Below are 14,529 nucleotides of genomic sequence, written 5' to 3' on the forward strand. Positions count from 1 at the left end.
GGCACACTTAGCCAATTTAAAACTTTTCACTTTTTATGTAAATACACTTTTTATGTAAAACAGACGTGAGTAGGGAAGGGAGTTTGTGCCCCTGTCCTGAAGAAGGAGCTTGTCTCCGAAACATGTCGACACAAATAGCACACTAGAGGTCCTGTTCATCAACATAACAGGTCAGACCTCACCCTGCACTTTCTTTTAACAGTACCAGCCAGAGCACAGAATAAAAAATTTTCTTTTCACTCTAGCGCCAGGTACTTTTTAACTTTCACTGCACACCCTACTCACTTATAAACATATCCCACACACTGGACACCACACATAGCCAACACCTGTAGTGCTCCCGCGTAGCCGTAGGTCGCAGCACGCCGCATCCCGATAGAGGGGTGCGAAGACCCCGATGATGAAGCATGACACCAAGGGGCCTGTTGGTGTGTGAGGGGTATTTTTACAAACAATGAGTGTTTCATTATCCATCTGAACACTCAACCTCCACAACCTTAGTTGGATTTCTTTTGTTTATTCATATACCATTGGAGCACGAATCCAGCGATTGGCTCTACCTCCCCCCTATGTTTTTGATATAGACGTTTTTTGTCACCATCCTTGTATACTGTAACCAAGTGCGACATCATGTATAATGAGCAATGTGCTATTCTGGAACAAAAACAAGGTGGAAAAAAACTAAACGGAGCCTCATTTAGAGGGTCTCTTCCTCATATCATTCATATCTATCATCTTGAGCAACACAAATGCCCTCCACATGGACTAAAATCAAATCACCCTCTTTTCAAAGCTGAATTGCCCTCCAAACACTGCTCCTTTTACATTTGCTTTAATGGGCTCAGTCTCTTAAGCATCTGACTACAGCCTCATTGGACAGTCAAAAGGTTGACAGTACATTTATGAGTAAATAAAATGAATGCTTGTAAACTGGATTAAGATAAGTCATATAATACACTGAAGTCTGCTTTAAGCAAAGAAGGAAACCCAACACATGTCAAATTAATTGCAGTTTCCATTTGTTTCTGACCGGTTAAGTGTAGATGCCAGCAATAAAAACGCATCTATCCTGCAACTCTAGAAATAAGGCAAAAGTTAGCCTCCTATTTGGCCAGCATCTTGTTCACTGGTGGATGTTATCACCTTATTATGCCAGCATCTTATTCACAGGTAGAAGAAGTTAGCACCTTTTTCGACCAGTTGTCTTTCAATCATAACACATACCACTATTATGTCTATTAGGATTTAGTCTAAGACGAGCAACCTTTCCACCAAAACATGGCACCACTTTGGCGTCCTTAAAATTCATATTCATCTTAAGAAATGGAGCACACCTTTACAATACCTGCATTGTTTTGTAAACTGTCTGAGCTGATCATTATTTGTCACAACCGGTGGCACCAGATGGGTCGCCCTGACCTCATTGCATTCCTAAGCAGTTATGAGTGAATAGGTATTTATACTTTTCCGATAAGAAAATCACATTTACTCAAATATTTATTCTGCATTTCAAACACACCACATCGCCCTCCATAGTCCATGAGGAATTATTCTGAGCCCAGCAATGTTTCTACCTGGGGCCACTATGCCAACCCCCGAGCCAATGCATTCCTATAGAGTTATAGGTTAATAAGTAACCATCCTTTCTGTTGAGAATATCAACTGGCCTCACCAATTTTCATGTTGATCCTACTCAAGGGAAAATACCTCTGTACTATCTTTATGTAAATTGTAGGAGTTAAGCACAATTTGTCACAACACCAAAAAGGTCATCATTACCTCTATGTAGTCCTCTAAGTCCTAATAAGTAATCATAGGTCGGGGTTTAAAGCCAAGTCGGATCCCCTGTGGCATGGGACAAGTGCTGGCCATGCCCGACAAAGCTCAAGCCAAGGGCAGGCCCGATCACACCCATCAGAGCCATAGGCTCGGCCACCCCTCTTGTTTTTGCCTCTCTAAAAGGTACTCTGATTAATTCTTTTGTGACTATTTTATCAGTATATATGAGCTTTGTTTTGTCTCAACTTCTTCAGGGCAAAAACTTTTTGGCGAAACCCACACACTGACTGGATTGCGTGTGGTTATTATGCCGCTTGAAGACTGTTAGAACACTACATTGGGTGTCTTACTTATACTGCCTTTTGAAATACTGTGCGTTGCCAGAGGATCATAACATATGCAATATATATGAAGCCCTGAAGAAGTCTCTTAATGAGACGAAACGCATTGGCTATGATGATCTTGTCTATGGAAGAAGTTTCTGTTCTATGAATAATAAAAATAATTTTGGAACAAGAAACAAATCGATTGAATCTGGAAGCCTTCTTTCCTTATGTGCAATTATTTTCTTAACATTTACTTGAAGTAGATTGTAATAAGAAGCATTACTAATTTGTTTATAGAGTGCTGAGACAGTGTTATAGTGAATTTCAGATCTCCCCTTCTGGTGCAGAACCTATTGTTTGGACCCATATGTAAAGCTGGCAACAAGGGTGATATCAATCTGGTGCCACTAGGTTATTTCTACAAACGCAGCTCTCTTCAATCACAGGTAGTTAATCAGAGGGTGCCCATCGCTGACAGTGGCAGGAGAAAACGGGTTCTTACCCCAACTGTGCCCCAGACCTTGCAAGTGACTGAGTCCACCCAAGACGGTACACTCCTTGGTGGAGATCAGCTCTCTATACATGTTGCTAATCGATATGAAGCTCTTTCTAATGTGGACTGTCCCGTGGATGGTGCCAAGAAGTCTCTTCACACCACTAATTACAGGAGGGAAAGGGCAGTAAAGAAGGGCCTTGTGCCTAAAAGTGCTGATCATGGCTATTCCTTTCCGAGCTGGAACATTGCTGGATTCAAGGATAAGCTCATTAACCCGGCCTGGCTTAAACTTGTTACCAAATATGATTTTATTGCCCTACAGGAAAATTGGGACACCCCCTCTTCTTCTTGTAAAGGTTTTGCTTGCTATTCCCACCCTGCCATTCTTTCCACAGGTGGCAGGGCTCAGGGTGGTCTTTCGATCTGTGTTAACCTGAACCTAGGAGTGGACGTTTCAGTTATTGATACAGGAAGCTTAACCTTATGGCCCTGCTCGTTCAAGGACAATTGTAGTCTCTTTTATTTGATCAACTTCTGTAATAATGGATTTTTCAAATTCTGTTTGTGTTCCTTTGGCTCAGTTGTTTTCTTTCTTATCAGAACCAAAGACCTTAGAGGTTGGGTTTTCTTCCTAGCCCTTTGGGGGGACTTTAATGCCAAACTGTCCAGCACCTATGTGGAGCAGGGGTTAAAGCATTTTATCCCTTTTAGCTGCCACCCAGGTAGTAGGGGAAAGGAGCTTAGCCAGTTCTTGGCTGCACATGATCTTATTGATGTGGTTGATAAGTTTGGGGGACATGGACCACTTTCTGCAACTTTTAGAGGATCCGTATGGGTATCGATCATTGTTATGTATTTGTTGCCAAAAATGTTTTGTCCAGTTGCTCACAGGGTGCTATTATTGAGACAGAGCAGAGGGACCACAAAGGTCTAACTGCAATACGGCATTTCCAGGTGCTGAGGATAGATAGCCCCACTGAAATTATTTTTGTCCATCGGTATACTAGCAATGGCCTTAACTTAGTATGTCATCTAAATAAACCAGGAGGTACTCTTGGTCTACTCTTGAAGGCACATTTTAAGATTTTCTTAGACTGCCCGTCTGATGTGAGTGGAGAGAGTTTTGATAGATTTGTATGAGAAAGTATGTGCATGTATTAGAAATCATTTGTTGAAGCCAAACTGGAAAACCTCAGAGGGTCCACAATGGTTTGACCAGCACTGCACTACAGCAAGTCCCAGGCTGAGAAGGGCACTCAATACTATACCCAAAGATAATGCTGAGGTTAGTGTAGTCAGGAAAATCTACAAGCATAGCCTGAAGGCAAGGAAGGACACTCTGAACAAAAAGGGACTGGGAGTGTCTAGAGACTCTAGAATGTGCAGCGCTTTTGCCACATAGCAAACTATTCTGGGATGTGGTAAAAAGTTTAGACAAGGGTATGCCCTGGCAAATCCCCTTTCACAGTGCAAGTATCGGACCTGAATGGGTCTCACACTTTAGTGAAATCTCTCATACAGAACAACAGGAGGGTTTGGGGGAACTATTACTGGGCAAACTGGTTATTTCACCTACCATCTATTATCGTTCAGAAGTAGACGAAGGCATCAGAAAAAACCCAGGTGGCAAAGCTCGAGGGCCGGAAGGGGTCCCAACAGACCTCATTGAGTGCAATGTAAGTCTGTGAGGCCCTTTGAATATGAACACATTCCATAGTTCATCAGGCAGAAAGATCCCTCGCTCATATTTAAGAAAGGTGATCATACATCTCCAAAAGGCTATTGCCCTATTTCACTGATCAACAGGTCTGAAAAAATCATTGGGAGGGTGATTTTAATCTCTTAAAATCCTGGGCAAATTTAAATAATATCCTGATTCCTTATCAATTTGGCTTTCACTCAGGGCTGGGTATAGTGGAACAGTGCTTAAATTTACATCTGATGGTTGGAAAGTATACCATCGCCAAGCGCTGTCCACTGTACCTGACCTTTATAGACTTGTCAACTGCATTTAATTGTGTAAACATAACCAAATTATGACTGTTGCTCTTAGATCTGGGAGTTGAAGTGGACTTGGTGAATTTCTAATACAATCTCCATGGGAATACTGTTGCAAGGGTCCTTTTCGGCCCAGCAGGGGAAATGTCTGATACCTTCTCAATCGCTAGAGGGGTGCATCAAGGTTGCATCTTGGCCCGTTGTTGTTCATCAATAACCTGATCCCCCTTTCGATCAATGATGTTAAGGATATGCCAAGGCAAGAAATCTGTATGTACCAGACTTGTTATACTAACTGTACGCTGTACTTATGGTACGGACTGCGAAAGTCCTTCGACTATTAGCAGAGTCCTTTCTGACTTTCATGAGCAATTTCGATCTTCTAACAAATGTTTGATAATCAAGCCTGTGGCCCAGACAGGAAACATTTCTCCAAACTGGTGTTCAGCGGTAAAGCACTGGATAGCATGTCCAACTTTAGCTATCTGAGGTTCATTTTGATTCATTGGCCTCCTCGCAACCGCAGAGTAGCAGCTCCCACTTGAGGTGTAGTACGTCGGCAGGGGTTCTATCACACTTCCCACAACTATCAGGAAGGGAGACTATCTCTCCCCATTTGAACATATATAACGTCTCAGTATGTTCCAGCAGCTTTGTATGATGCTGGATTATTATAATGCTACCGCCTTACAAGTAGAGTTAAATTGTTTTTGCACCTTCCTCCTACCAACTACCATTTTATTATCCACTCAAGGTTAAATCTGGAGTATATATTGGACAAAGCTAGGTTAGCCCCACTCATGCTCTGGGTAAGCATCTGGACAAACCCAGAGGCTAGTTTTAAAGGGAACACCATATTAGATAGACTTCAAGAAGAAAAGGGCTCATCCCTTCCCTGGTTGGGTTACGTTTTTAAAGCCCTAAAAGAATTGAGTCTGCTAGATGTGTTTAATGTATGTACCAATCTAACTAAGAATGATAAGCTGAAAATTAAGGCCAGTTTCCTCGAGCATTGTCAATCTCAAAGATTGAGTCTTGAACTTACTAAACCTCTGTTAGAGATTTGTACACCTATTTGGCTTCTGGCAATTCTGCCATAAACTTAACTTTACTATTTACTTACTGGGAGAGATCTCTTCTCATTCGTTTTAGGGCAGGTACGGTGTGGTGACTCCTTTGTTTTTAAAAGCCATCTCGTTTCTAGGATAGTTTAGAAGAGGCTTTTCCCTGTGATGGGTTGCCCCAGCAAACATTGTTGTATTGTATGTTTTTTTGTAAATGTTATAGATTTTTCTGTACTCTTTTTCTTTAGCAAATTTTAAAGTCATCAAGGATTTGAAAGTGCAGGGTAGCACTATTTTATTTGCAGCTGTTAGGCAGTACGGATGTCTGTCATAGGGTCTGCTCATTTCTCAAAGGAACAGTGAGGAGCAGCAATAAATAAATAAATAAATAAATACATCGATGGGGGGCGAAGCCCTTTAGAAGCCATGTTGTAGTCACTTCTTATGTCAACTTATACCTACCAAAGTTCCAAGTGGCAAGGTTGAAGAACCCTGTTAGGCATCTCTATCACACGACCCATGCATTATATTTCACTTGGTTCCTTAATCTCTGAAGTATTACCAACATTAATTATGCACTATAAGCTAAGTGCTAACAGTGTAGATTTAAATGTAATGAGATTGTTTTATCTTCGTATGTTGTTTTATTGTATGTACCTTATTGGTCACTCCACTTTAGAATGTTTCACTATGCTGCTATTCTGGCTGTGTTTATTCTATATGTAGAATTATATGAACCTTTTATGGCCATTCTTTTGTGCCAAATAAAGAACATGATTGGTTGATTGAAGTAATCATAGTCCCTTAAAGGAAAATCACATTGTCTCACAAACATTTCCCCCTAATTCCCCCTAGAAGGCCCATAAGGATGTAGCCTGAGCCAGGCAATGTTTTTAATAAAACTTGGGACCACTGTGCCACCCTCCAGAAAAGGTATTCCTATGGAGTTATAGAAGAATTAATAACCATCCTTTCTGACATGAAGATCAACTTGGCTCACCAATTTTCATATTGGTCTTAATAACGGGAGCATCTCTCTACAATACTTGTATGTAAATCATCTGAGACAAGCAAAATTGTCACAATAGGCAACACCATACATGTAACCCTCACCTCAATGCCTTCCAATGAAGTTACATCAGAATAACTAATCAGACTTTTCCGATCAGAAAATCACATTGGCTCACAAATATTAATGCTGCGTTTCAAATATACTACAACTCCCTAGAAGGTCCATGACGATTGATCCTGGGACAAGCAATGTTTTAACCTGTGCTTACTGTGCCACCATCAAGCCCTTGCATTCCTATGGAATTATAGACGAATAAGTAATCATCCTTTCTACCATCAAAATCAGCTTGGCTCACTAATTTTCATATTGATTCAAATAAAGGGAGCATCTCTATGTAGTACTCAGATGTAAATTGTCTGAGCCAAGCAAAATTTGTCACAACAAATGGCATCAACCAGGCTGCTGTGCATTTACCTCAATGTATTACTAAGCAATTATGTCCAAATAAGTAATCTCAGTTCCATTATAGGAAAATCACAGTAGTTCACAAATATGTATACTGTTTTGGAAATACACCACATCCCCCTACAAGGTCCAAAAGGATATAGCCTCAGCCAAGCAAGGTTTCCACCAAAACATGTGTCCACTGTGCCACCCACCAGCCAATGCATTCCTATGGAGTTAAAAGCACTTCAGTATCCATACTTTTCCTTATGAAGATCAACTTGGTTCAGCAATAATCATAGTATTCCTCATAAAGGGATTATCCCTCTACACCACCTGTATGTAAATTGTCTGAGCTGAGTCACATTTGTCACAACAAGTGGTACCAATTAGATTGCCGTCACTTCAAAGCATTCCTATGCTGTTAAGTCACTGTTCTCTAATAAGAAAATCACATTGGCACACAAATATGCGTGCTGTTTTTTAAGCATACCATATTCCCCTATAAGATACAGGAGTATTTAGCCTGAGCCAAGCAAAGTTTTCACCTGTGCCCACTGTGCTACCCTCAAGGCACTACTATGGAGTTATAGATGAACACGTAACTATCCATTCTACCATGAAGAACAACTTGCCACCGAAAACATCATTGTAGATCTCTCTAAGAAAATAAATCACATTGGCTCACGAATATGTATGCTGGTTTTCAAACACACCGCACATCCCTACAAGCTCCATAAGGATTTAGCCAGAGCCAAGCACGTTTCTACCAAAACAAGAGCCCATTGTGCCACCTATCAGCCAATGGATTCCTATGGAGTTATACACAAACAAGTAACCATCCTTTTTGTCAATAAATCAATTAAGCTCATCAATTTTCAAATTGATGTCAATAACGGGAGCATCCTTCAACATACCTTTATGTAAATCACCTTTACCAATCAAACTTTGTCACAACATGTGGCACCTGGCAGGTCACACTCACTTTAAAGCACTCCTTTGCAGTTAAGTCCTAATAAGCAGTTATAGTTCTCTTATAGAAAAACCACATTGGCTCACAAATACGCATGTTGTTTGCTTAAGCATACCACATCCCCCTATAAGGTCCAGGAGTACTTAGCCTGAGTCATGCAATGTTTCCACCTGTCCCACTCTCAAGCCCACATTTTGCTATGAAGTTATGGACGAATAAGTAACTAACCCTTCTTCCATGAAGAACAACTTGGCTTACCAATGTTCATATTGATCGTAAAAGAGAAGCAGCCCTCTACATTATCTTTATGTAAATTGTGGGAGTCAATCAACATTTGTCACAACAGGTGGCACCAAACATCTCACACCCCACACCACAATGCATTCCTATGCAGTAACGTTTGAATACAAAATCATAGTTGTGTTATAGGAAAATCACACTGGCTCACACATATTTATATTGTTTTTCAAACCACATCCCCTACCAGGTCCATGAGGATTTAGCCTGAGCCATACAGCGTATCCACCAAAACATGGGCCCACACTGCCACCAACTAGTGAAAGCTAGATAGGAATCTATAGAGTTATAGAGAAATTAGTAACCATCATTTTTTCATGAACCCCAACTTAAATAGACAATATTCATATTGTAACGAATAAAGGGTGCATCACTAAACACTACCTGTATGTAAATTGTCTGAGCCAAGTCAAATTTGTAACAACAGGTGGTACCAAGAGGGTCGCCCTCAAATCAGTGCATTTCTATTCAATTACGTCTGAATATGTAATCATACTTTTTCTATAAGAAAATAACATTAGCTCACAAATATGTATGCTGTGTTTCAAACATACTACTTCACCTTCAACATACATGAGGGTTTTGTCTGAGCCAAGCAAGTTTTCCATCTGCTCCACCCTCAAATCAATGCATTCCCCAAAGAGTTATAGACAAATAAGTAACCATCCTTTTTCCCATCAAGATCAACTTGGCTCCCCAGTTTTCACACTGATCCTAATAAGGGGAGCCGTCCTCTGCATACTTGTATATAAAATGTCTGAGCCGAGCAAGATTTGTGACATGAGGATGCACCAAATTGGTTGCTCTCACTTTAATGTTTCCCTAGGCAGTTAAGTCCTAAAAAAAAAAAATCATATTGACTTACAAATATTTATGCTGTTTTCAAACACACCATATCCCCATACAAGGTCCATGAGGACTGAGCCAAGCAACGTTTGAAACAAAACATGGGCCCTCTGTGCCACTTCTCACCCAATGCATTCCTATGGAGTTACAGACAAACAATTAATTTCTCCAAAGAAGACTCTAACTTGACTCGCAAATTCTCATATTGATCCTAATAAAGGGAGTATCTCTCTACACTATCTGTATGTAAATCGTGTGAGCCAATCAAAATTTTGCAACAAGTGGCACCAAACGTGTCGCCCTCAGACTTCAATGCATTCCTATGCAATTACATCTGAATAAGTAATTATAGTTGACGTATAGTTAAACCACATTGATTCACAAACATTTATGATGTTTTTCAATTACACAACTTCTCTTTGCAAGGTCCATATGGATTTAGCCTGAGCCAAGCACCCAACATTTATCAAATAAGTGCCAACTGTGCCACCCTACTGCAGTGCAGTAAATCCTGGTGATATAAGTTCATCTGAGCTCAGGGAGTTTCCATTGACATGGGAGTTCTAGTATTACTGCTAGCCTCCATTATTCTCGCCTGGATAGCTACTTTCAACTTCAAAAGATAAATGATTTATAGTGTCTAAGTTTCATTTGACAGACCTGTATGTTTACTTCCAATGTATTCCTTACAACTACAGATGTTGATGTCTTTGCTCCCTTTCTAGCTAGAGATATCAACTCTGTCCCTCTTTGCATCCACTTTTTCTGAACTGTATTACTTTTCAATCCAAACTGGGAGACCAATCTAATAAAATGAGTATCAGCTGTATCTAAAACTATACTAAATGTAGCTGACACGACATTGTCTGAGTACAAATAACAAATAATAATAACATATTAACAAAAGCAGGTTCAGATGGATCCATCGTTTAGCATGCATTCTCAAGCTCTAGTGATAGGCTGTCACAGACAATGATACATCAGATTCCAGCAGAAGCTTTAGTTGAAAGCTCAGCCAGAAGACTGGCCTCCAGCCATCGCTGCTTATGTTCAAGCGCTGCTCAACTGTGCTAGGAAATAGCAAGCTTGCTATTCCAGAACGTTACAAGAGTCCACGTTGTGCCCACCACCTCCAAAATTCGAGAACAGACTTATTATTTACTGTCTCGGCTAAATCTAGTATAGCCCCTAGAGTAGCTCTAGGAGGATGTATAGAAATTAACAACAATGTTAGAATGTTTCCTGTTGTTTTCATTATCCATAACCAGCTTTGCTGCATTACTGTTCATATCCTGTGTAGTTACCATTCACATTTTTTGCACTAGAGTCAGATTTTAAAATACATTTCCTGTTTCTTAGTGCTGTTTGAGTGTATTATCCATTAACAAGAGGATTTGAAGTTTTACTGCGTCCCTGAACATTTCTTATGGGATCAGTCATTACCAGGATGCACTTCGTACACAATATTATTAAGTGGGTTGTTTGTGGGTTGCAGTCCAACTGGATTTCTAATTCGGGTTGGCACACTGACTAAATTCTTGGTGCCAGGGGGATACAAATCCAATTCCTGGGATTCTAGGAAGACACTAGAAAATGTACTACGAGAGTTTGAGGATGCATGCCACAGGATGTAACCATCTGAACATTTTACGTTTATTCTGTATGGTATCACTGTTACTCTCATACTGATTTTGTTATGTGCAAAGCTATTTCTAATCAAGGGATATAACATGTCGTTAGTCCCCAGGGTCTTGTCGGTTTATTGAGTTCCTAGAAGGCTTTTGTTTTGTGAAGCAGATGAGGGGTTAAGAAAATTAAGTGCTACACCTGTATTTGAAAACTACTCTTTAATGGAGGCTTCATCTAGAGGTTTTCGTTAATGATTGCATTATTCTGTAGGGTCAGCTAAATCTAGCATGTTTTGAGATTAGTCTCCCAGTTTGGATTGAGAAGCAATACAGTTCAGAAAAGGTGGATCCAAAAGTTGATAGAGTTGGTATCTCAGGACAGGAATCAAATCAAATTCTGCAGGTGTAAGGAAGAAGTTGTAAGTAAAATTCAGGTCTGTCAAATTGAGCTTAGACAAAATGTACCATATGTCTTTTGAGGTTGAACATAGCTATTCAGACAAGAATAATGGAGGCTGGCTGTAATACTACAACTCATATATCAGTTGAACCTCCCTGAGCTCAGATGACCTGAAATCACAGGGATCTACTGCATTGGTAGGAAGGTGGCACAGCTGGCATTTATTTTGATGGAAATGTTGCTTGGATCAGGTTACATCCTTTCAGAGCGGTTTGGTGGGTTTGGAAAATCAATATGAATATGTGTGAGCCAATGTGATTTTCCTATAAAAACAACTATTTGTTTGTGCCAAAACTCTGTCACCCACAACGACCACCAACGCGAAGCTCCGGTGAGACCTGCACTTTGCACAGACAGCAACGATTATCCAATGCAAGACTCATGACTGGCTTCTTGCAATACAGCAATGCCCAGGCACAATGCTCGACCTGTTCTTTGCATCGAAAGCCTTCTTCCTGTGGCCTCCTCTAATGAAAACATAACTCTATGCACCAGACTTGAGAAAGTAACTTATCAGCAGAACTAACCTGGTCGCATTATCCGACCCGATCAGAGTTGACCTGGACTGTTGACTTTCCCCTGGTCTAGCGTGACCAGATAACCACGAGTGGAGCCTTCTGCTTCTTGGTACTATTTTCACCAAAAACTTTGAAAATCAATACCTCTGGTTTTTACTGATTAGATTTTTTTTTCTTGCTTCATTCTATGTGTTTATGTTTACCCATTTTTCTAAAACGTTTGGGATTTTTCTTGTGTTGGGTTTCTACATTATTATTGTTTGTCTGATGCATACCTACTTATTGACTCTAAGACTCTCTGCTTTGTGTTCAAGATACCAGAGGATTAAGCACTGGTTAATTTAGTGTGGTTTGCCCTGATGAGGATTGTGGTTGTTGCCTGGGTGAGGCTTCCAACCTTCTTAACCAATAACTTAAATTTCTTAAAATTACATATTTGAACAGAAAACTGCATAGGAATGCATTGTGGTGTGGAGACGACCCGTTTGGTGCCACCTGTTGTGACAAAATTTGATTGCCTCACACAAATTACATAAATCTAGTGTAGAGGATTATTCGCAATATATATGAATATTGATGAGCCAAGTTGATCTTCATGAAAGAAATCATGGTTACTCATTCTACTATACCCCCATAGGAATACACTGCCTTTGGTTGAAACATTGCTTGGCTCACGCTAAATCCTCATGGACCTTGTAGAAGGTAACTCTATAACTCCATAGAAATGTATTGGCTTGGTGGTAACACAGTGCCCCAGGGTAGAAACATTTCTTGGATCAGAAAAAATCCTCAAGGATTTGGGGGTTGGGGTAGGGGGGTGTATGTGGTGTGTTTAAAAAACAGCATAAACATTTGAGAGCCAATGTGGTTTTCTTATTGGAAAATCATGATTACTTATTTGAACAGAACTTCTTATACATGCTTTGAATTCAGGGGGACCCACATGGTGACACTTGTGGCAAATTATGATTGGCACAGATAATTTACATACAGGTATTGTAAAGGAATGTTCCATTTCTCAAGGTGAATATGAATTATGAGGGTAGCAAAGTTGCCTGATGTTTTGGTGGAAAGTTGCTTGTCGCAAACTAAATCCTAATAGACTTAATAGTGGTATGTGTTGTGATTGAAACCCAACATATTCATAGTATGGCAATGCAAAGTCCGACAGAATAAAGTTAGCTGAATTATTTATGGTTCACTAAATGCACTGTATTTTTTATAAAATGTTCCCTGCAAATAAAATACTGGCCGAATAAGAATCTAACTTCCGCCGGCAAATAAGACGCTAACTTCCACCAGCGAATAACATGCTGGCTGAATAAGATGCTAACTTTCGCCTACAAATAAGATGCTAATTTACGCCAGCGAATAAGATGCTAACTTCCACCAGCCAATAACATGCTGGCCGAATAAGATGCTAACTTCCGCCTGCAAATAAGACGCTAACTTCCACCTCCGAATAACATGCTGGCAGAATAAGATGCTAACGTTCGCCTACGAATAAGATGCTAATTTACGCCTGCGAATAAGATGCTAACTTCCACCAGCCAATAACATGCTGGCTGAATAAGATGCTAACTTTCGCCTACGAATAAGATACTAATTTACGCTTGCGAATAAGATGCTAACTTCGACCAGCCAATTACATGCTGGCTCAATAGGAGGCTACCTTCTGCCAGCGAATAAGATGTTGGCAGAATAAGAGACTAACATCAGCATCATTCATACTAAGTTTATATAAGTTAAGGTTCAACAATCATAAACAAGACTTTGACGAAAACTCAACCCGGTGCGTGCATTAAGAGATAAAGGACATTTAATTTCCCGTGGCACTCTTTGGGATGACCTCGTCCCCAATGTATTACTTAATCATCCTGCAACCTGCCGGGGCCAACCTCTCATGTTTCACGCGTTTGTGAGTGATGCTGAGCCATCTGGAGAGGCTTGCACAGTGAAACTTTTGAAAACAAATGAGAACACGTGCGCAAGTAGAGAATAACTTGGGAGATGTGGAAGGAGGGTCTGAGGACCACTGCTCAGCCAGTCCCAGACAACGCACACGTGAGTGTAGACAGCCTAGCTGCATGATTCTAGTTGCCGCTTCCTTACCTTTCTCCAAACAAACAGTCAGGATGGTACTGCCGGGCTCTGCGCGGGGACACTCTGTCATGGTCCCAGCAGCTGCAACCAATGCTTTATTCTTTTTCTTGCTTGAAGACATAATTGTCCGATCCCTCAAATACTACAGTAAATGTTTATGCTTTCCAGTTCACTAAAACTACTAGACTGCGCATGCCTTAACCACCAAACCCGGGTCTATGTCCCGAGCGATGACCATGTTGAAGCCAGGCAAAGTGTCTTCTTCTATTCTGAATGATGGATCCCATGGAGTTGATACCGCTACGAGTAATCTGCCTGACTATAACATGGACTCTGCTTATAGCGTAGCACTGTGTTTAGATTTGGAGATCCATAAACACAACCACACGTGTTGATCGCAACAAGCGGGAAATAATGTCACTGACACTTAGCGGCCATCTTGGAAGTACAATTTCCCCATCTGAACGGGTACATGGTTTTCGCCAGCAAGATCAGGAAATAATCTTTTTTTAAATCAACTAAAGGACTGCGACGCGAAGATGCATCTATTGAAATATTGCTGTTTTATAGAGTGTTTAAGTTATT

General features: G+C 40.5%; 1 protein-coding gene across 1 annotated transcript in view; it reads right to left on the minus strand.

The window, feature by feature from the left end:
- The window catches only part of AFG2A (AAA ATPase AFG2A), a 1,761,034-nt gene extending 1,746,895 nt beyond the window's left edge, over positions 1-14,139 (minus strand). Inside the window, exon 1 of the mRNA XM_078676815.1 lies at positions 13,954-14,139. Within this exon, the coding sequence (XP_078532941.1) occupies positions 13,954-14,065 (112 nt within the window). The 5' untranslated portion in view covers positions 14,066-14,139. The remainder of the gene's footprint in view (positions 1-13,953) is intronic.
- Positions 14,140-14,529: the final 390 nt, after the last annotated feature.

The sequence above is a fragment of the Lissotriton helveticus genome, chromosome 2_1 (assembly GCF_964261635.1).
Source record: "Lissotriton helveticus chromosome 2_1, aLisHel1.1, whole genome shotgun sequence".
Lineage (NCBI taxonomy): Eukaryota > Metazoa > Chordata > Amphibia > Caudata > Salamandridae > Lissotriton > Lissotriton helveticus.